Raw genomic sequence first — 24,194 nt, forward strand, 5'->3', positions numbered from 1 at the left:
TTGCTGCCATGCCTTGAACCTATAATCAATCGTCCATCTACAAACCCTTTTGTAAATTATTTGTTCTCAATCTTAGTTGTAGATGGATTTCTCAGGATTGAATGATTGATCGCTTGAGATTAGTCTTAGTCTTTTTCTGGGCTGATGTTTAATCTAGAACTTTTGCATTGCAATTGCACAAACAGGATTAATATTTAATAAGGTGATGAAATAAAAACTCAACATTGAATGAGTTTCCAGAAAAATAACTAGAACATGTATCAGTAGCCATCAGTGCTTCAGACAATGCCAGGTTAATGTTTTTCTTTGAAGCTCTGCCCTGCTGAATATTTCCAGCTTGATTAGCACAATCGGTCTCTTATGAATGAATTATATTAGAGCAAAGATCAAAAGGGGTCTCTTAAAATTTGTGTTGTATGGAATTGCCTGTTGTCCATATAGTAATGGTGGATTTTTGTGACTGATTATCCCTGATTTGGAGATGTATGCCCTTTTTACATTGCAGAACTGTTTCTGCGACACCAGTTGTCACTGTATTGCATGTACAATCACGACAACGGTATTGTCCAACTGTAATTCTGATGGGGTCCTTCCCAAAGAGTTCCACTTGTTAGCAACCACAAATAAGGTAGATCTGACACAGCTGTGGCTGGTGGCAGCCAATTACCTTTGTCAGTGGGGAAAAAGTTGAGGAAATTACTTCCTAAGGAAGTTTCAGAAGCCTTTGGCACTGATACCTAGTTGTTTACATTAGAGTTTCCTCTGATGGTACACTCATTTTCTGAGACAACCCAGCAAGATAAATAGGGCATTAGTTAAGCAATTGGATTTCTGAATTTGTTTCTCAGATGTTTTGTAGTTCCAGAATTTGGTCATTCTACCATTTTGGAAAAAAATACTCTTTCTACTGCAAATTAGATATATTGGTAAGTCATTAGCCAAATAGATGATGAAATATTGAAACCAATATTTAAATTAAACTGTGGGCGCAGGGGTGATAACTTTATCAGGAGTGTGCGAGGGAGGGTGCTTGCTGTAAATTACTAACAGATAATGCCAGTAATATGTATTGTATCCATTGAAGGCAATATAGCACACACCTGAAGGCTGATTCTTGCCTCTTTTGTCCACAGCAGAAGGTGGAATTTGAATTCAGTTAATAAATCTGGAATTAAAAAGCTAGTCTAATGGCCATGAAACCATTGTTGATTGTTGTAAAAACCCATCTGGTTCACTAATGTCCTTTTAGGGAAGGAAATCTGCTGTCCTTACCTGGTCTGGCCTACATGTGACTCCAGATCCACAGTAATGTGGTTGACTCTTACATGCCCTCTAGCAAGCCACTCAGTTAGGGCAATTAGGGATGGGCGATAAATGCTGGCCTGGCCAGCGAAGCCCACATCCCATGAATGAAAAAAAAGAGGATTGCTTGTCCTGCACCAAGCTCTCATCCCCAAACTGAAGAAAGGAAAGGCCTGCAGTTGCCTGATAATGTAAAAGCAAAATGCTGGAAATACTCAGGTCCAGCAGCATCTGTGATGAGAGAAAGGTTAATGACCTGAAATATTAACACTTTCACCACAGATGCTGCCCGATCTGAGTATTTCCAGCATTTCCTGTTTTTCTGCTTGATGTAGTCTGGGGGAGGAATGGGTATTTAGGGTGGGAATGGGGAAGGAAAATAATATGGGTGCCTTGGTATGGAATTTGATAAGTGTGAATGGCAAGTGGCAGGAAGATGGTGTGTTTGGGATGGAAGCCAGAAAAGATATGAAAGAGAGGCAATGGAGACCTTATGGATGCTTAGGCAAGAGAATAGTGACGGAGATGGTATTCAAGGTGAGACTAGAGGGGAAAAAGAGGGTAATGTGGAGATGGGAAGGGATGGTGGGAGCACTGTGTTAATTGTGGGGTTGAATAGGCTGAGCAATGGGTCTAGGAGTTCTGAGTAGAGAATGTGATTTGGGGATATTGGGAGTATTGGGGGAGTTGCAGTGGGGTCCCTTTCATCCCCTGAATCTCCCTCCCACTATTTTCTCTGTCCACTGACTTCTCTCTCCCCATTTATGTTGCCCTAGTTTTTCTCTGCCCTCCAACCTACCTCTCATTCCTAATTTCTCTAACTGATCTCTCTCGATGACCCTTCTCCCTTTCTTACTAACATAATCCCCTTGATCATCATCTGTTCCTCGTCCCTGTTTGCTCAATGCCTTATGTCAGTGCAGCATTTCTGCGCTGAAGCGTCAGCCTAAATTAAGTGGGCAACTGTTGAAGTGGGGTCTTGCCCATTACCCGTTGACTCAGAGGTGAGCGTGCTATGAATTGAGCTTGCACCAATTCAGCATTTTAAAATAATTAAGCTCTTTTTAAAAAAAAAATAAAGTCAATTTCTTTCTCTTTCCTCCTCTCCTTGTCTCGATACAAACGTAATGCTGAAGCGCAGGCGCGGTGGGGGGAAAAGAGTGGAGGAGAGGCGCGGCGCCGCGTCTGCGCAGTTGGGCTGGTGGCTGCAGTTACTAGGCAGAGTCTGGCGGTGGGGGTGATGCAGTCGCGGGAGCTGGAGGGAAGACGGTGAGGTAACCGGGCCGGGAGAGGAAAGGGCAGGGCAGGCAGCTGCCTGAGGCTGGGCTTGAGGGCGAGGAGGAGGAGCTGGAGGGAGAGTGTGTTGCCTTTTTAATAAAGAAGGCCAGCACATTAATAAGTGAGCGCTAAATGTGGACAGGAAATTTATACACGGAGAGGAACGAGAGAGGCCCGAGTTTCATAAACTGAGCCTGAGCTTGGCGGAGGCGTTCAGAAGCCCGGGAGCTGCGTTAGGAGAGAAGGGAAGGCGCCATGGCTGGTACCAATTACAATTGCCTGAACCGAGCTCAACTGACCTTCGAATACCTGCACACCAACTCGTGAGTACCAAAATCGGGCGAGCCAATCGCCTCTGTATTGGGAATGAGGTTTAAAGCATCGCATGGATTTTGGTTTGAAAATGTAACTTAAACTATATATATATATATATATATAGTTTAAGTTACATTTTCAAACCAAAATCCATATATATATAGTTTATTATTTATATATATATATAATTTCTTAAAATACATTTACCATTCACACTTTATACATTTCTATTAAATATGTTCTCAATTCAAAAATATTTAATTCATTTTTATTGTAAAAATAAGTGATTTAACAGAAGTAGACTACTATATATGTCTCCATCCTCTGCAGATTAAAATATGTACATGTAATATAATTGTGGATCTATTGGAACCCACAAAAATAAAGACCAGTTTCTGTCGAGGCCAAATGCTGTCAGCAAGATGGGACAACGACTTGTTAACGCAGAAGCTCTTCTGTCTAACCTAAAGGTTGCTAAAGATATTTGTACATTAACACAATTTGCAATTGCAAGATGACCAAATAGTTATAGTTGAAGAGCTCTGATTCTTGTGTTAAATAATCAGGCATTTTGTTAAAATGAGAGGGGATAGGAAATCAAAACTTGGGAATTACTAATGAGGTCTACGGTTCCAGTTTTTGCTCCATTCTGTGTTAGTGATGTTTTTGCTCGTCAACTGTTTAGTTGCTTAGTTTAATTTCTTTTGTCCACTTTTTATGTACCTAATTTGGACTTTTTCCTTATTATGTGAAGTGAAAATATTGCAGAAATAGCAGGTGTACTTGTTGATTCTTCAGCCAAAAGAATTGACTTGCATTCTCCTCGGCTACATATATTGAAATGGGCACATAGGAGGCCAGCTTTCTTGGTGATAGAAAAGTTTTTTTTCCAGGCAGGAGGAGTGATGGTTGTAACTTTGTATCAAGTCATAAAATTGTTTTATCATGGCTTTAAGGTAGATTAGATGGAATACTCCAGTTGGAACAGAATACTTTTCAAGTGAAATATTTGGCATTTAGCTTAATTGGTTGGTATGTCAACAACAATATATAAAGCCTTTAAAGTGGTTGAGGATGTGATGCAATCAGAAGATTTGAATTTGTTTAGAGATTGTATATTTTGAATAAGCATGGGTAACAAAGTCACAAGGCAAGTGCAGCAATGCAAATTCTTTTTCAACTCTTTCCCCCCCCCCCCCCCCCCTCCCCTCCCTTCCCCCAACCACCTTAATTGGGATGGGAAGTGATTTTGTAGGCATCAGGAACTCTTTAGTATCTAGCTGAAATGCCACTCTGCAGAGGGCATCATGGCAAATCTGGTCCTGTCTTTGCCAGATGTTAAGTGCACTTTCCAAAAAAATCAGGGTGGGAGCCCTTGCTATTTTTGCTCTAGCCTGATGGCACTGGGGCTAACTAGCTAATGACTAGAAACTGGATATGGAATTTTCTTGGCCTCTAGTTTGGTACTGTATCTCACAGTGCATCCAGCCTGCTAGCTGCCAAGGCAGTCAACACCATGACTTTCTCCCATAAGAGAGTATTAATGGATGCAATAGACAAATATTTTGTTTGAGACTGCCTTAATGTGAAGGATCTTTGGGCTTCAAGGAACTGGTTTCACAGGTTATGGATTAGTCAAATCGCAACACCAGCTGCCATCATCACAGTTGCAGTGTGCGGTCTCTGTTACCATTTCCAGAACTAATAGGTGCTTGTCATAAATTTAGGATTCATCTTAAAGTGTAGAGGGGGTGTATGTTGAGGTTCAATCATCTTTTGGATTGGTAAAAGACAATGCCGGTGAATCATAAAAGTGGCATTTGTACGGAACTTTATTGATATGAAAACTACTGAAGTCCCTCTGGGTTAAGGTTATTCCATCTACTGCTTGCTTATGAAGCTAATTAAAAATTGGTGCCAGGCATCCTAAGCCTTTTTTTAAAACACAGGACCCATCAGTAATTGTTCTAAGAGAATAGACTATCCAGGACAGGTGATTGTTGACTGATTAAGTTCTAAGCCTTTATTACATTATTCTAGATCATTTGTCCATATCTCTTTGTGCTTGAGCAGAGCAGTTCTTTAACAAGCTATTTTAATTGTGAGGATATTTGATGTGCAGGTAAAAAAAGTATACATTTGCAGAGACAAGAGTACATAGAGTTGTCACTAGTGGATCTATGGGAAGAAACGTTGAGATTTACAGATTCATGTCAAGAGATAATGGATAGTTATATTTCAAGTAGATCCCTGTGAGACTTTAGGTTAACGTGTGTTTTCTGATTGATACCAGTACATGCTGATAGACCAATTATTGTAGGAGAGTAACTGATTTATTAAACTAAGAAGTATTTCTCTGTGTCAAGACAGAATCATTGGACTCTGATCTCACATTGAAGAAGCTTCTGCTTTGAACTTTTTGCCAACAGTTTGTTTCTAACATATGCATATGTGTAATAAGGTACAGTAAGTACCTTTTTAATTTTTATTATGTTGGCAGCCCATTAATTTTTATTGCAGAGTTCAAACTTGTGCCAGCTAATTTGTTCTGTTGCCATGTGGTTCTGTACTCTGCCATTGTGAATGGGGAGTGGACCCATTAGTAAAAGCTGCTGAATGTTAGGCTGGATAGTAGAACTAAATCTAATGGACCCTCAAGAAAAGAGGCTGGATGTGATCATCTTGTAGCTTGAAGCTGTGTGAGACATTTCCAAATGCAGAAGAACCAAGTGACCAATAACCAAAATCTTGTTGAGGGCAAAGCTTAAATGGATTGAAGGTGCAGTGAAGGACAATCCTCTTGGGACGCATAGAATATGGGGGAATCATTTTGAGATGGCAGTCAAGCTACGTGGAACTTGAAATTAAGTGTCAGGAGGCAATGATGGTATAAGTTGAATATATTCTGTTAGAAGGCTTGGTACCAAATGCATATATGTTCTGAACAAGAAAGGTGCCAGTTTCATAGTCCAGAACATGTCAGCATTTGGGCAAAGGAGGAATGTGTCAATTATAAGGGTTTTGTTTTTTCATCATAGTATTAAATGCCCTGCTACTTGGGAATGAATGAGTTGCCATTTTGTTTTGAAACACTAGGTTTACAGCAATCATTGCTTTCCAGAACACTGGTACTTTTATTTTGGTGTTTATTTACTGGAGTTAAATAGTAAAATGTTGACAAGAAGATAGCTCCCTTTTTCGGGATGGACTGCTGTTCCATTTGTCACCTTTTAAACTTGTGTCCATCTCTTCCACAACTCGGATTGAATCCCTCCAATCAGGCTTCCATCACTCCCACAGTACCAAAATGACCATAAACAAAGTGACGGGCAGCATTCTCTGACTGGTGCCTTATTCCTTCTTGTCTTTGGGGTGTAGATGACTCTGGCAAGACTGCATTTATTGCTCATTCCTATTTATCCCTGAGAAGTTGTTAATTGCATCAACCCCATATTGTGGGGCTACAGTTGCATTTAGGCCAGATGCGATAAGGATGGATAGTTTCCTTCTCTGAAGACAAATTAACCATTTGGTTTGTTACGACAATCCTCAGCTTTCTTTTTCTGGTGCAAGCTGACATATCGGGTTAACTGAATTTAATTTCTTTACTTGCTCTAGTGAGATTTTAATTTATGATCTTTGGATTTCTAGTACAGTACCAGAACCACACAGCCACTGCACCCTTTTTCATCGCACCATCCACCAGTGTGTCGTCTCCATTGTCCAGTTCCATCGACTGCACTTGCTTGGTTTCACCTGCACCTATCTGATTGTATCCAGAGCATCTATATGCAGTTGCTTCCCTTCCCACACTGCACCATCATTTCTGGAATCCTATAAGGATCCCCTTGGGTTCTATAGCCTTTCCATTGAGACCAGATACAAAATCAAATAGTTCCTGGAGAAGATTAAACCATTGGAGGTAGCTGAACTGCAAATTTACAGATAAAATACACCTGAATCATACTGATATATATTTATTTTGTCTTTGAAGCAAAATAGGTCCAATGTATTATATTTGGGTTATCTGCTGCTTTCATTAATTTGAATACATAAATGCACATTGCATAAATACGATTCTTTTAACATAGCTTCTGAATAATTGTAATAAGCACTGTCTATTTTAATAATGTATCAGGTTGTATTCATATAAACCAGGATATAAATTGTCTTAATGCAGATCTTTGCAATCTCGGTTTGCAACTGTCATAATTCTGTGTATGACATTATTGTCTTTAACCATGTTTTATTTCCATATGGAAAATGCTGGTGAATGTACATACCTGAAAAGTACTTGTAAGTTGCTTTGCAATTTTCTGGTAGTGTTGGTATAATTTCAGCTGTAAGCATAGTTTTTATTTTGGCTGCATTTTTGTTGACAATGCAACCACTAGGTGGCGCATGATTTGCACATGCGCAAAAACAGCCTCATGCACTGAAACGTCACTTGTGATGTTTTTGGCAGCTGCCAGTAGTAAAGATGGTGCTGCTCAATTTATCGCAAAAAAAACAAATGAAACCCAAATGCCCACAGTTGTTGCGATCACCGCCTCCATCCCACCCCCAACAGTGCTCTGCTCCCTCTGCCATCGTGTTTCTCTGCCACTGCTTCCCGCGTCTGTCTGCTCACTGCTTGCTCCCAGCCTTGCCACTTCTCCCCCCCTCAGCCACTCGCTGCCCGCTTCACCTCTTTCCCCCACCCCCCACCTGTGGGCCACTCACTCCCAGTCTCGCTGCTTCATCCCTTCTGCTCTGTCTCTGCTCCTCACTCCCTCCTGCTTCTACTCCCCGCTCCGTCCCGCTTGCAGTCTCCTTTCCCTTCCCCGCCTATCTTCTCTCGCTCTCGCTCCCCCACCTTCCCCTTGCAGGGCAGAAAGGCAGGGACCAGAAAGAAGCATGCGCGGATTAGCCTTGGCATGCCATTGCTGATGTAGGCTGCACATGCGCAGCACCATACTGACAGGGGTCCGTCGCGCATATGTGCGAAGCTGGGAACGTTGATGTCGGCACTGGGCTGCAGTGTCAAGAGTCACTTTGTTTTATTTTATCAAGAAGGACTTTAATATGTTGGGCTCCCTCTATAGGGGAAACTGCACATTGGATTGTACAACATGCTCCCTTCGCCTTAGAGAACTACAGATAACAGTAGCCCCCAACTTTGGTGGCAGTTATAATGCATTTGATGTGGTTATTAATGCCATTGCAGTTGCACTGAGATGGTTTGTTTTGGAGCCCAAGGAGATGGCACCATTTCAAACAGAAGGCTCGCCATCCCCTTCCCAAGGGCATTTGGGAATGGGCCGGTCTTGTCCTTTATTTTTATCAAGGAGAGATTCTTTAATATTCTGTGACTCCCAGTATCATGGAATCTATCCATTGGATTATGGAATACCCACAGCCCTGGCTGTGAACAGGCAGACAATTGTACACAGTTATTTGAATGTTGACTTTATTTTTGGTCATTTTCCCTTCCTTGATAGCTGGTCCAGATCTATATAGACTAGCAATGGGGAAAACTGACATGTATGATTGACTTTGAGCTCAACAAGCCCATGGCCATCAAATCTGAGTGGCAGCATTTTACTGTTTTTATTCATTCCCAGATGTGGGTGTCACTAGCAGGATGGCCCATTCCGAGATGCCCTTGAAGGTGGTGGTGAGCCTTCTGTTTGAAATGGTGCCATCTCCTTAGGCTCCAAGATAAACCACCTCAGTGCACCTGCAACAGCACTAACAATCACTTCAAATGCATTATAACACTGGCACCAAAGTTGGGTTACTGTTAACTTTTTTCTCCAAAAATATACTTTCTTCATAAAAATTTGCAAAAAAAATACAGAACAGTTCAAAATTCACATTTTGGAAAGTACAATAGAAATTGGATTCCTTCGATACAGAACATGAGTTGTCTCGCAACTCTTGTCATTCCATTTTATATGCAATGTACATTTGCATTACACAGCAAAAACACTTGGTGCATACAGCCCGAGGGGTTTTACATGGGTTCCAGTCCCTCTGTTCACTATGGTGGGAGGGCCTTACACGGTGGCCTTTCCCCATTGAACCTTTGCGATGGCTGCCCCAAGTTTTAGTGCGTCCCTCAGCATGTAGTCCTGCACCTTGGAATGTACCAGCCTGCAAAACTCGGCCGTAAACAACTCTTTGCACTGGAAGACCAGCAAGTTTCAGGCAGACCAACGAGTGTCTTTCACAGAGTTGATGGTCCTCCAGCAGCAGTTGATGTTTATCTCTGTGTGCGTCCCTGGGAACAGCCCGTAGAGCACAGAGACCTCTGTTGCGAAGCTTCTCGGGATGAACCTCAACAAACACCACTGCATCTCTTTCCAAACCTGCTTTGCAAAGGCACATTCCAGAAGGAGGAGGGCGACGAGCTGTTCCCCAACACAGCCTCCTCGAGGACAGGGTGCGGAAGCGGTGAGACTGTTATCTGTTCAACAAGGTGAAGGGAACATTTTCCACAATCCAGTGTGCAGTTTCCCCTCTACTGGGAGCCCCAGCATATTAAAGAAACACTTCTTGATAAAATAGAAACCATGTTTACAGCTGAAATTATACCAACACAACCCAGAATATTGCAAAGCAATTTATAAAAGTGCTTCTTGGGCAGGTACAATAAGAGAATTTTCCATATGGAAATAAAATGATATGGTTAGAGGCAATGATGTCATGCACACAATTGTAACGGTTGCAAACCCAGGTTCACAGCTTGCAAAGATCTCCATTAAAACATTTATATTGTGGTTTATATGGTGAATGCAACTTGATACTATAAACAGTAAGGCTTCTGCTGTTGGTAGCTAGTTGGCAATTGTGGCTAGTGAGTGTCCAACCTTTATGATTATTAAGCTATGTCAGATATGTGAAATAGTTCTTCCACATGTGACTTGTTTATACTTTTAAATAATTTTCACTGCCTCTTAGAACTGTTTAAATTCCCCCCCCCCCCCCCCCCCCCAGTCTTATTTCCAGTGCTAGCACTGTATAATGTCTGCACATTGTGAATGTCTTTTGCACTATTAATGGGCAGGGAGTGGAAGGGTATCATGAGCATACCAGGCACCCATGAGCCTTTGTATCTCAATCAGATGCTCATTCTTAATATAGGGATACAGACTGTGAGTACTGACAGATGAAATGACAGGATGTCACATCTGTGTTTGATCATGTCCTTACCTAATGTGGTGCTGCTCTCACTTTCTAGCCATGGTCATTGGATAGTGATAAGGAGTGAGCATCCTTTTTCTTAATCACCCTGTCCAAAGTCAGGGACACTAAAGCCAAATCCGCAATCTAACTTGGGATCTTCTTGCGCTATTGCATTGTTTTTTATGAAGACGTTGTGGCCTAGTTTTTATTTCTGTGGCAGTTTTTATATCTTGACTAAGTCACTAACTTTTTATTTTTTGTGGGGTACCTGAATATTGAGATGCAAGTTCATTATTGAGGCAAAGTGGGTGTGTGTGTGTGTTCAGATGTAGTGGGCTTGCTGGGTTCTGCTATTCCCTTAGGATATATCCAGTGTTTGTTTATACACTAGCCTTTGCCATTGATGGAAAAAGTGAAGCCTTGACTGTGCTTAATATGGGGTATTTGGTGACGTGGGAATCTGATTTCACTGGAGCAGAACAATTTAATGGGGAAACTGCAGACTGACTTTGAGAAGGAATCCCAGGGGTTTGTGAACATTTAACATCTTCACTGCTGCTACAAGGTTTTTAATTTGTAAAGCACAGAAACTAGTGTTTTGCAGCAGTGTATTTTGCAGCTTGCAAAAGAAAAATATCCTCAAGGTTTCAGACAGTAAAATATTACAACTGTCAGTATCTGCTTAAGTGGTGGTGGAAGAAGTGATGTCATTGGTATGTAGGAAAATGTAATTGTGTACAGTTTAAAACGTTTGCACTATGCCCACTTACATTTTGGGAAACACGGTAGTAGGATTATAAATTCTATTGGTCTAAAGTTGGGTTCTTAAAGTCACAGTCTGCGACGTCAGGCAGCTGCCAGTATTAAAGATGGCGCTGCTGATATAATCACACGGAGACAACCTAAACACATGGCAGGACACAGTGGCCGGAGGGACAGAGCGAGCGGGGTGGGGGGGAAAGAGAGTGCACCCGCCACCACAAAGCGCCCTCCCCACTTCTCCCACCCCCGCGCTCTCCCCACTTCCCCACTCCTGCTCTCTCCCTGCGTTAGTCGATGACGTCATCTGTGCATGCGCCAACCAGTGCTGGCAATGCAGAACGCAGCGCTTGCGCAGAGAGTATGAGCCAATCTGTGCATGTGTACAGATTGGCAGTCTGATGATGTCAGCTGCCGGCTGTGTTGTCAGTAGTCACTTTGGGGGAAAAAAATCACCTAAAACGCATTGTCATTGATGCTCTATATGATTTCTTGAACATTTGTGTCTGGTTTGTAACCATGTATTTTACTTTTGGGTGTGAGGAGAAGGAATGTACTCAACTACTTCTGCAGAAGCAATGAAGGCATACAAAAGGAAAGTGCTGCTTTCTCTGCTGATCTACCTTCTTCGAAATATATACCAGCATCCTGTTGCTTTGGGTCTCTTTGAACTTATGTTTTGAATGCTGGAAGCTCATGTCATGCGCATGATGGCAATCTGCTGTATAAGTTAATTGTTTTAAGTGTCTGAAGAAGTTATTCCATTTCAGTTTTCACTCTTTTGTGGCTATAACCTGATTTGATTTTCTTTTTTCCTCCCCTCATGCCCAAATTGATCCTGTGCACCAAATCAGCAACTGTTGCAGTGATACTAGTCTGATGACCTGCACAAATTGCACTGCCATGTGAACAAAATTTCTTTATAGGGTTCTTGCAAACCTTTTCCGACTAACATATTCATGTTTGTCTGTCACTGTATATGTACACAGATGTATATGTATTTAGTTTCTCTAATGTGTATTCTCTAATCTCTAAAATTCAGTGTTGCTTGACAGCTGCTACAGAGGTTCTTCAACCTTAATTGTTATGCAGGGACATAACTGATTTAGGTTTGCTGTTGACTCTCCTGAACATTACATAAATGAGCATCATGATTTGAGTTTATCCTACAGAATTGTTTTTGAATAAATATATATTATACACACATAGATTGATGGTGAGTTAAAGCAGAGGTTTGCAGCCACATATCTAACTTTGACCTTCAGTGATTAGTAGGTTACTGCAGCTGTTGATTTATTATTTTGTTCCATTATGGTAATAGTCAAGATTTCCCAGCATTCATTTGCAGTGAAATGTTTCTGTCGGCTTCCAGGTGCTGAAAAATGGTTCCAAAAATAATTGGCTATAAATTAAATGACACTTATTAAGTATAATGTCAAAAATTTAGGGAAAATCATACTTTTATATGATTTTAATTCATCAGCTCAAATGACCACCACCACTTGTGACAGACCTAATACTTCACCCGAACTTCCCAATTATGGGATCCTGCTGTGTACTACTGTATTTGTCAACTTAACAGTAATGATTACTGCACTTTCAAAGTAATAAGGACTTTGAGACGTTTCTAGGAAATGTGGTAAGCACTTTCTTTGTTACATAATTCAGAATGCTATTTTCAGACGCAACCCAAATTTGGGGTGGGGGGTTGTGTGGAAATTCTATAATCATATTGCTGTACTGAGTTGACAGTTCAAATGAATATAATGTGAAAACTTCACCTATTCATTATTCTACTCCACTATGCTAATACAAAATAACAGTACGACTGTGAATTTTTTCTTGTATGCAACCTAGCTTTACTGATCAGATTTGAATGAGAATATATTCTTAAAACAATTTCTTTTTTTAAATTTCAGAACCACTCATGAGTTTCTTTTTGGAGCATTGGCAGAGCTAGTAGACAATGCCAGGTAGGAGCACAATTTTGTTGAAAACATTTAGAAACTTCCTTGAGAAACCACTTGAAATAACAGTGAGTGGAACTGTTGCAGATCTTTAAAGCTGTCATTTTTACTCTTATCCCATGAATCCAATGCCATTAAGGCCGCTTGGATTCTATGTTTCATTTTTGTGTTTATCCAGCTGAGAAACGTGTATGGATGTGCTTTGTTTCTCTTTACCCCCCTCTCGTGTGCTTGCTAACATTGAATTCTCCCAGACCATTCCATTTGGTTTATGTGAAAGATACAAATAGACCTTCCTTCCTCTATTGGTACACAGCATTTATACCAAGTTGACACTCCAGTACAATGCTTGGAGAGTGCTGTTGTTGGAGGTGCCACCCTATGCGTGACACAATGTAATATCTACCTGTCCAGTGGTCAAATGGATATGAAAAGTTTCTATGACACTGGTTCTCAAACTGGGAGCAGTGGGTGAGCGATGGAGGGTTACAGCTAAAACTCCCAACAGGAGTCACTGAGCCTAATCCCACTTGTGGCAGAGCAGGAAATTGTCATGCGGTGAAATATTTAACAGGCATGTTGCTGAACCTATATAGGGTTACCTTTCAGCTGGAGGGAAGATAAAAGTTTTCACATCATTACATGTGTTCGCTATGTTGGACAGCCCTAACAACACTTCATGCAAGTCCCTTTAACAGGACAGTGTTGAACTTCACATTCAGAAATGTAAATATGCAAGGAGCTTATAGTATAATTTAGTTGGGATTCCATGATTACTAATCCATTTGAAAAGGAGTCCTTCAACCAAAAAGTTTGAGAAGCACTATTTTAAAGATAAACAGCGAGTTCTACTGTCCTGGTTATTCATCTGGTTGCTGTTTGTGGAACTTTTGATAGCTCAGAATGGCTGCCATGTTTGGGGGCATAACAGTCGTTGCACTTAGTAGCAGGTGATTTTGCGAAGCACTGAATGTGACAAGGTGCTATATAAATGCTACTGCATATAACTTAACAATTTATTGGAGCACAACAGCACAATGAGGTGTTTAAATTGCTGCTTCAGTCACTGCCGTGAATGCACCTTGTTTGTGGTGACAGGATCTAGTGCTATTTTTCCTCAGAATTTTCAGTTTCAACATGGTCAATGTTGTGCCAAAATTTGAGTTGGCTAAAGTGTAGATTTGACAGGAATATAATTTTTTTAATCTTTTGGTACTTCCCTTTAGGAAATCATTTATATCCTCTACCTTCCCTGGGAAATAAGATTGATGGGAAATCTGTTGCTAACCCTTTAACAACAAAACTTGCATTTGTATATCGTTTTAACATATAACGTCCCAAGGCACTATACAGGAGTGAGTATTGAGTAAAATTTGACATCAATGCAACAAAAGGAGATATTAAGGCAGATGAACAGGTGAAGAAGTAGGTTTTAAGCATGGTCTTAAAGGAAGAAAGAGAGGTTTAGAGAGGGAATTCCAGAGCTTAGGAACTCTGTAGCTAAAAACATGAGAGCCAATGGTGGAATGATTAAAATGAGGGATGCTTGAGGCCAGAATTGGAGAAACGCAAGTACCTCAGAGGGCTGTAGGACTGGAGGAGATTACAGAGGAAGGGAGGGAGCGAGGCCATGGTGGGCTTTGAAGACAAGAATAAGAATTTTAAAATAGAAGCATTGCTTAACTGGGAGCCCACGTAAGTCAGTGAGCACAGGGGCGAATGGGACTTGGTGCGAGTTAAGACGCAGGCAGCATAGTTTTAGTTTTAGAGGGTAGTACATGGAAGGCCACCCATGAGTGTGTTGGAATTGTCAAGTCTAGAGGTAACAAAGGTAAGGATAAGGGTTTCACCAGCAAATAAGCTGAGGCGGATTCGGGGGATTTGAGATGTCTTCGTGATGGTGTGGATACGTGGTTGGAAACTCATCTTGGGGTCAATTATGGCAACAAAGTTGGAAACCGTGTAGTTCAGCCTGAACAGTTGCCAGGGAGAGGGATGGAGTCGGTGGCTAGGAGTTTGTAGCGGGGACTAAAGAAAACAGCTTCTGTCGTCTTGATATTTAATTTACTATTCTGCTGTTCCAGTTGGACAGGCAGTCTGACAATTTAGAGATAGTGGAAGGGTCGCGAGAGGTGCTGGTGAAGTTGAGCTTGATGGTATTAGTGTACATGTGGAAACAGATGCTGTTTTTTCAGATGATGCTGTCGAGGGGCAGCTTGTAGTTGAGAAATAGAAGGGGGCCAAGGATAAATCCTTGGGCGAACACCAGAGATAATAATGCGGGGATGGGAAGAGAAGCCAGTGCAGGTGATTCTCTGGCTATGACTGGACAGATAAGAATGGAGCCAGGTAAGTGTAGCCCCACCCAGATGGGCAGTGGTGGGGATGTGTTGGAGGAGGTTGGTGTGGCAGTGTCAAAGGCTGCATAGATTGAGGACGAGGAGGAGAGGAATATTTTACCTTTCACAGTCACATAGGCTGTCTTTTGTGTCTTTGCGAGCCGTTTTGGTACAGCGGCAGGGGCAGAAACCTGATTGGAGGGATTCAAACATGGAGTTCCGGAAAAGATGGGTAAGAATTTGGGAGGCAACAATACCTTCAAGGACGTTGGAGAGGAAATGGAGGCTAGAGATGCAAGGTCAACGGTTGTTTTTTTAGAGGGGAGGGGTGATGTCAGCAGATTTGAAGGAGAGGGGGGACAGTTAATATACTTGATAGTTGGTTACTGAGAAATAAGCAAGAGTGTGGGAAAGGAACTTGGCATTTTCCGCACCAACTATATTGAGTGGGGACAAACCATATAGAAAATTTGCATGCCCAGAGTTTTGTCGGTCATTTACAGCATAGAAGGAGGCCGTTTGGCCTATCGAGTCCATGCCGGCCCTTCATGGAGCAATCCAGTCAGTCCCACTCCTCCACTCGATCCCCGTCGCCCTACAAGTTTATTTCTTTCAAATGCCCATCCAATTTCCTATTGAAATCATTGCCTCCGTTTCCATCACCCTTGTGGGCAGTGAGTTGCAGGTCATTGCCACTAGCTGCAGTAAAAAAAAAAGTTCTTCCTCCCATTCCCCCTGCATCTCTTGCCCAAAACCTTCAATCTGTGTTCCCTAGTCCTTGTACCATCAGTTAACAGGAACAGTTTTTTCTTGTGGAACATGGATTAAGAATGAATGTGAAGACGACCAAGACAATGGCGATAAGCAAAGACCTAATCCTGGGTGTGAAAATTGAAGTAAATGGCCAAGTTTTGGAACAAGTGAAAAGGTTCACATACCTTTGGCAGATTATCAGACAGTGGGAGATGTGATTGTGAGATCCGAAGGAGAATTGAGATAGCCAAGATCAGCTTTGTCAGAATGAAGAACGTGTTAACATCAAAGAAATGGAACCTGAATCTTAGGAAAAGAATGCCGAGGTACTATATTTTGTCATCTATGTTCTATGCCTCGGAGACATGGACAACAAAGAAAGAGACTATTGATAAGCTGAATGCATTTGAGATGTGGACATATAGGATGTTCTGCATATCATACACAGGCAGAAAGACTAATGAAGTGCTGGAGAAAAGAGGAAATTAGTGTACAACATCAAGGAGAGAACAGTACAATATTTTGGTCACATCATTAGAGCAGACTTCAGCAGAGACTAGTAACTTTTAAGAAGAAATTAAACTCCCATTTGTTACCTTGCGGGGTAATTCTTTCAGTTATCATATTTTAAACAAAACCTTTACTATGCCAGAGTTAAGCAAAGCAAGCACTACGAACAACACAATATTTGGTAATCACTAAACCCATAAATCTCAACAGAGCACTCCCCATTTGACTCTTATTTCCACTCAAGAATCCCTTATACTTTACAAGATCTTAGTGTCATAGAGTTATACAGCACAGAAACAGGCCCTTCAGCGCATCGTGTCTGTGCTAGCCATTAAGCACCTAACTATTCTAATCCCATTTTCCAGCACTTGGCCCATAGCCTTGTATGCTACGGCATTTCAAGTGCTCATCTAAATACTAAAATGTTGTGAGGGTTTCTGCCTCTACTACCTCTTCAGGCATTGTGTTCCAGATTCCAACCACCCTCTGGGTGAAATTTTTTTTCCTCAAATCCCCTCTAAACCTCCTGCACTTTACCTTAAATCTATGCCCTCTGGTTATTGACCCCTCCACTAAGTGAAAAAGTTTCTTCCTATCTAATCTATCTGTGCCCCTCATAATTTTGTATACCTCAATCATATCTCCCCTCAGCCTTCTCTGCTCTAAGGAAAACAACCCTAGCCTATCCAGTCACTCTTCATAGCTGAAATACTCCAGCCCAGGCAACATCCTGGTGAATCTCCTCTGCACCCTCTCCAGTGCAATCACATCCTTCCTATAGTGTGGTGCCCAGAACTGTACACAGTACTCCAGCTGTGGCCTAAATAGCGTTTTATACAGCTCCATCATAACTTCCCTGCTCTTATATTCTATGCCTCGGCTAATAAAGGCAAGTATCCCATATGCCTTCCTTAACCACCTTTATCTACCTGTGCTGCTGCCTTCAGTGATCTATGGGCAACTACACCAAGGTCCCTCTGACCCTCTGTACTTCCTAGGATCCTACCATCCATTGTATATTCCCTTGCCTTGTTAGTCCTCCCAATCTTGATGGTTCATTCACTTCTGGGACCAATCCAAAGCTCTCAGGGATTCACCTTGATTCTCCTTATTGTTACAGCTATCCTTCGAGGTAGGAGATCTCTTGGAGTCCTTCTGCCCGTATCCAGCAAGGCGAGCCCTTCACCTCTCCGTCAATACCTCACCATTGTGGACTCCCCTGCTCAAGCATGGCCTCACTGGTACTCTTGCCTAGTGCCTTCGAATCAGAAAGCACCCATGACTCCTGCTAGCCCTGTGCTACTGGTCCAGCTGCTTCCAACACCAACTGCTGGCAGCGCTCTCCCCAGCTTGGAGATACCCAAAACTCTAACTGCCTTCTGGAAAAGTCCTACAGTCACTTATCTCTGTAGTAACAGAAGATCTTTGGGATGTTTGCTATATTTTTAAATTAATTTAACTTCTAGCTTCAAAACAAAACCTTTGATCATGAGCCTACATAAATAATTCACATTACTAACAAACACACGGCAATTCTCTTCAGACTTACTACCTTCAGTTCCCCAACTAAGTGGGCCCACCAGCTATTTTATGGCTTTCACCCTTCTAACTTTGGCCCTATAAGTACACATAGAAAGACCTGGAAGTCTAAATACCTTGGGTGGTCTGGCAACTTTTGAATTCCAGAGTTCGTTGCCTTACATGTACAAATTTAATTTCCCCTAAACTAAAAGTGACCTTAAAATATTAATATGAACCGTGAAACTAGATGATTGTAACAAGAGACAATTATTGGAAGGAATGATAGGAAAATGTAGGAGAGGAAAGCAGCGGAGAAAATGGAAGACGGATACAATGGACAGTATGCAGTTGACTTATGCAGAATGTGTAAGGGTGGCTCAGGACAGACATAGGTGGAGATCCGTGGCAGTCAGCCTTCTGGGAAGATGATGACACCAATGAATGTACACCCCTCTCAAATCTCCCCTCAATCTCCTTTGCTCCAGGGAGAATAACCCCAGCTTTTCCAACCTAACCTTGTAACTAAAATCTCCCATCCCTGGAACCATTCTGGTGAATCCCCTCTGCACCCTCTCAAGAGCCCTCACATCCTTCCTAAAGTGTGGTGACCACAACTGGATGCAATACTCCAGTTGGGGCTTAACCCTGTTTTTGAACTCTGCCTCTATTTATGAAGCCCAAGATCCCATATGCTTTGCTAACCACTCTCCCTATGTCCTACAACCTTCAAAGATCTATGCGTATGAACCCCCGGTTCCTCTGTCCTTGCACACTCTTTAAGAACTTCTCCAAGTTTGGTATCATTGGCAAATTTTGAAGTTCTACTCAGTATTCCAAGATCCAAATCATTTATATATATATATATATATATATATATATATATATATATATATATATATATATATATAGTCAAAAAAAGCAGTGGTCCTAGCACTGACCCTTGGGGATCACCATTATCTACCATCCTCCAGTCTGAAAAATAACCATTTGCCACGACTCGCTGTTTTCTGTCCATAAGCCAATTTTTTTTTTAACCAATTGGACACTGATCTTCCTATTCCATGAGCCTCAATTTTGTTAACCAGCCTTTTATGTGGTATTTTATCAAATGCTTTCTTAAAATCCATATAAACAACATCCACTGCATTCCCTTCGTCAGTCTTCTCTGATTCATCAAAAAAATTCAATTAGATTAGTCAAACATAATCTGCCTTTCACAAATCCATGCTGGCTATCCTTAATTAACTTGAACCTCTCCAAGTGCCTGTTGATTTTTCCCCCCCCCCCCCCCCCCCGATTATTGTTTCTAAAACGTTACCCATAACTGATAAACTAATTGGCCTATAATTTCTAGGACTGTCCTTCCTTGAATAAGGATGTCTCATTTGCTGCTTGTCGATCCTCTGGCATCTCCCTCATATCTAGAAGATTGGAAGATTATGGCAAGCTTTTCCGCTATCTCCAACCCCACTTCCTTTAGCAATCTGGGATGCAAGCCATTGGACCAGGTGACTTATCTACCCTAAGCATTGCCAGCCTTTCCAGTACCATCTCCTCCTCAATTTTTACCCTCCTCTCTCTCAATTTTTACCTTATCCATTGCCTCTACTCTCCACTTTTTCTACTGATATTTTGTCAGATTCTTCTTCCTTAGTAAACACCAATACAAAGTACTCATTAAGTATTCTAGCCTTTCCCTGTGCCTTTAAACATATATTACCCTCTTTGTCCCTTTTTATATGCTCAACTCCACCACCTACTACCTGCTTACTATTTATAAGCGGTCGAAGATTTTTGAGTTCCCTTTTATGTTGATGCCGTTCTGTTCTCATTACTGGGAGTAATCCAAAGATTACTACCTTTGAGGCCCTACTCTTTAACTTCCTCCCTAGCTCCTGACCTTAGGCCCTCAATGCCTTTGCTATGTCATTGGTACCAATGTGTACCACAACTTCTGGCTCAGTCCCTTTCCCCTGCAGAATGTCCGGCACCACCTTCCTGATATCCTTTACCCTGCCCCCAGGGAGACAGCCCACCATGTAAGACTCATGATGACGGTTGCAGAAATGCCTGTCTGCCCCACCTGATTATGGAATCTCCAAAAACAACTGCATTTCATCACTTTGCTGCTCCCTTTGTACGGTCTCTTGCCCATTGGTGCCATAGTCTGGACTGCACTCCTTCAGGCTATCGTCACAGCAATCTCCAATGCTGAGAACCTGTTTGAAAGTGGCACGTACCCCCTGAAACACCTGCACCTCCTACCTCTTCCTAGTCTTCCAGATGGCCATTCACAGTATCCTGAACTCTCACTGCATGTGGGGTGACCACCTCCTGGACAGTACAATTCAGGAAACTCTCCTGCTCCCTGACGCTCCGCAGTGATTCCAGCTGCCCTCAAGCTCGGAAATCCAGAGATCAAGCTGAAGCAGCTGGAGACACTTCCTATGCATATGGTCGCCCAAGACACACTGTCCTGGAGTTCCACATGGCACAGGAATTGCAAGTAACAGGTTTCAGCTGCCCATCCATAATCTTAAAAAAAAAATTCTCTTTTCGAATTTAGTTGGTACCTTGTTTAAATGATCAATTTTAATTAATGCCTCTAGACCTCTCTGAACGACTCTTATTAATTCACTCACTGTTGTACTCTCACTGATTGAGGTTATTAATTTCTCGGGTCCTAATTTGAAAGAATGTCCTGATTTAGAAAGAGAGAAATCACCAGCTGATTTTTTACCTACTTTCTTTCTTGGTTTCCTCTTCCAAAGCGCGCGCGCTCGCTCGCTCTCTCGCCCTGGCTCGCTCTCTCGCCCTGGCCCTCCCTCTCTCGCGCCCGCCCCTCACCGCCACTGCTTTGTCCCTGCTATGCTCTCAGACCTTCTGCTGTTCTTGCGGTTGGAACCATAGAAAAGTTACAGCCCAGAAAAAGGCCGTTCAGCCTATCGTGTCTGCGCCAGCTGAAAAGAAAATTAGCTACCTATTCTAATCTTGCCTTCCAGCACCAGGTCTGTAGCCTTGCAGGTTACAGCACTTCAGGTGCAGGTCCAGGTACCTTTTAAATGAGTTGAGGGTTTCTGCCTCCATCACCAATATGGACAGTGAATTCCAGACACCCACCACCCTCTGAGTGAAAAAATCTTTCATGTCCCCCTCCAGTCCTTCTACCAATCACCTTAAATCTGTGCCCCCTGGTAATTGACCTCTCCACTAGGGGGAGCAGGTCCTTCCTGTCTCCTCTGTCTAGGCCCCTCAAAACTTTGTACTCCTCAATTAAGTCACCCCCTCAGCCTCCTCTGTTCTAAGGAAAACAACCCTAGCCTATCCAATCTTTCCTCATAGCTGCAATTATTAAGCCCTGGCAACATTCTTGTAAATCTCTGTACTCTCTCCAGAGCAATTATGTCCTTCGTGTAATGTGGTGACCAGAACTGTACGCAGTACTCCAGCTGTGGCCTAACCAGCATTTTATACAGTTCCAGCATTACATCCCTGCCTTTGTATTCTATACCTCAGCCAATAAAGGAAAGCTTTCGATATGCCTTCCCTTTATCTGCCTATCCTGCCACCTTCAGTGACCTGTGGACATGCACTGCACGATCTCTCAATATCCTCCCGTTTATTGTGTATTCCTTGCTTTGTTTGCCCTACCCAACTGCATTACCTCATACTTCTCTGATTGAATTCCATTTGCCACTTTTCCGCCCACTCAACCAAACCATTGATATTATTCTGGAGTCTACAGCTATCCTCTTCACTATCAACTACACGGCCAATTTTTGTGTCCTCTGCAAATTTCCCAATCATGCCCCCCACATTTAAGTCTAAATCATTAATATATACCACAAACAACAAGGGACCTAACACTGAGCCCTGTGGAACACCATTGAAAACCACTTTCCATTCGCAATAACATCTGTCGACCATTATCCTTTGTTTGCTGTCACTGAGTCAATTTTGGATCCAACTCGCCACATTCCCCTGAATCCCATGGGCTTTTACTTTACTGACCAGTCTGCCGTGTGGGACCTTGTCAAATGTCTTACTAAAATCCATGTAGACTACATCCACTGCGCTACCTTCGTCAATCCTCCTTGTTACTGCCTCAAAAAACTCAATTAAGTTAGGAAGACATGACCTTCCCTTAACGCATCCATGCTGACTATCCCTGATTAATCTGTGCCTCTCTAAGTGACCGTGTATCCTATCTCTCATAATTTGCCCACCACCGAGATCAGACTGACAGGCCTATAATTATTTGGCCTATCTCTTGCACCCTTTTTAAACAATGGTACAATGTTCACAGGCCTCCAATCCTCTGGTACCTCACCTGTCTCTCGTGAGGATTTGAAAATGATCCTCAAAGCATCTGCTATTTCCTTCCTTTAACAGCCTGAGATACAATCCATCTGGCCCTGGTGATTTATCCACTTTCAAGGATGTCAGGCCCTATGTTACTTCCTCTCATTATGCTTATCATATCTAATATTTCACACACCTCCTGTTTAATTACAATGTCTGCATCATTCTCCTTTGTGAAGACAGAAACAAAGTAGCCCACATCATCTGCATCCATGCATAAGTTACTTTGTACATCTCTGATAGGCCCTATCCTTTCCTTAGTTATCCTCTTGCTATACTGAAAACATCTTTGGGCTTTCCTTGATTTTTACCTGCCAATATTTTTTCATGTCCCCTCTTCGCTTTCCTAATTTCCTTTATTCACCCCTGCACTTTCCAGGACAAAGCAGCCCACTTGATTGGCATCCCATCCACCACCTTCAAGATTCACTCCCTCCACCACCGTTGGTAGCAGTGTGTACCGTGTACAAGATGCACTGCAGCAGCTCACCAAGGCTCCTTCGACAACACCTTCCAAACCTGCGACCTCTACCACCTAGATGGACAAGGGCAGCATATACATGAGAACACCATCATCTGCAAGTTCCCCTCCAGGCCCCGCAGCATCCTGACTTGAAACTATATCACCGTTCCTTCACTGTCGCTGGCTCAAAATCCTGGAACTCCCTTCCTAACAGCATTTGTGGTGTACCTACACTCTAAGGACTGCAGTGGTTCAAAAAGACAGCTCACTACTACCTTAAGGGCAGTTGGGGATGGGCAATAAATGCTGTCCGAACCCGTGACGCCCACATCCCCGGAACAAATAAAAAAAAACTCTCAGGATAAGAAATGAGGAATTTTCTACTTCAAGGGTTGGAAATCTTTGGCATTCTGTACCCCTGAGGGCTATAGATTAGAGCATGGCTACCTGATCTGTACCCATCGGGACCCGACGACCTGTCGGGGTCGGGTCGCTCTTCCAGGCTGGGTCGGACACACTTTATCACCATCTCCAGTACTTGGCTCCAATGGTAATGTACTTTTTGGACTTGAAAGGTGGTTTAGTTACATTTTTTTTAAGCTTGTGCAGATAAGCAACAAAGTGAAAAATGGAAGCTAGGTTAACTGATGGTTGGGTCGGGCGCGGGAAAAAATGAAAGGACTCTGGCCGGGTCGGGCTCGGGTCAGATATGGTTCTGTCGGGCTCTGCTCGGGTTTCATTTGCAGATCCGAGCTGTCCTTTACTGTGGATGTTCAGTCATTGAGTATATTCAAGGCTGAGGTTGATAAAATTTTGGACTCTAGGAGAATTGAGGGATTTGGGATCAGATGGGAAAGTGAAATTGAAATCAAAGATCAGTCGTGATGTTGTTGAATGACGGAGAAGGCTTGAGGGACCATATGGCGTGTTCCTATTTCTTAGGTTCTTGTGTAACTCAAATTTTTAAAATCCAGATTGAGGTTTGGTAACATCTTGACTCAGACCTCTGATTTGGGGATGCAGACCTATTTCAGCACTGAAATGTTAGAAATGAAGTAAAATTAGGTGCTTAGTGGCTTCTGCATTTAATTTTTCTCCATTCCAATACTACTAATAGAAATGGCAATTAAAAACTGAAAATGGTGGAGAACACAGGTCAGCCAGTATCCGAAAAGAGGAAAAACAGGTTGGTGTCTTGGATAAAGACATTAACCTATTTTAAGACCTTAATTTATCTTAAGATCTTCTGCACATTTCCACAATTTTCTGTTTCAAATTTCTAATATTCATAGCTTTATTTTCTTTTTCAGTGTTTAAAGAAATGTGAGTTGACCATGCTTCAGTATATATTCATAGCTCTGAAGTCGATGCCAATGTGGAAACGGTTGGAGGGAGGAATTAAAACCAGTAAAATTAGTGTGGGATCTCTATATAATGTTATATTTAATGTCACTACAG

General features: G+C 42.2%; 1 protein-coding gene across 2 annotated transcripts in view; it reads left to right on the forward strand.

The window, feature by feature from the left end:
• Positions 1-2,529: 2,529 nt before the first annotated feature.
• morc2 (MORC family CW-type zinc finger 2) overlaps positions 2,530-24,194 on the forward strand; it is a 73,381-nt gene continuing 51,716 nt past the window's right edge. The window contains exons 1-2 of one of the 2 annotated variants that reach the window (XM_068054806.1): positions 2,530-2,903; positions 12,741-12,794. In XM_068054806.1, coding sequence (XP_067910907.1) covers positions 2,836-2,903; positions 12,741-12,794 — 122 coding nt within the window. In that variant the 5' untranslated portion in view covers positions 2,530-2,835. Of the gene's footprint in view, positions 2,904-12,740; positions 12,795-22,652; positions 23,287-24,194 lie in introns of those variants that run through there. The other variant, XM_068054807.1, reaches the window with a different exon arrangement.

Source organism: Heterodontus francisci, chromosome 23 (genome assembly GCF_036365525.1).
Source record: "Heterodontus francisci isolate sHetFra1 chromosome 23, sHetFra1.hap1, whole genome shotgun sequence".
Taxonomy (NCBI): domain Eukaryota; kingdom Metazoa; phylum Chordata; class Chondrichthyes; order Heterodontiformes; family Heterodontidae; genus Heterodontus; species Heterodontus francisci.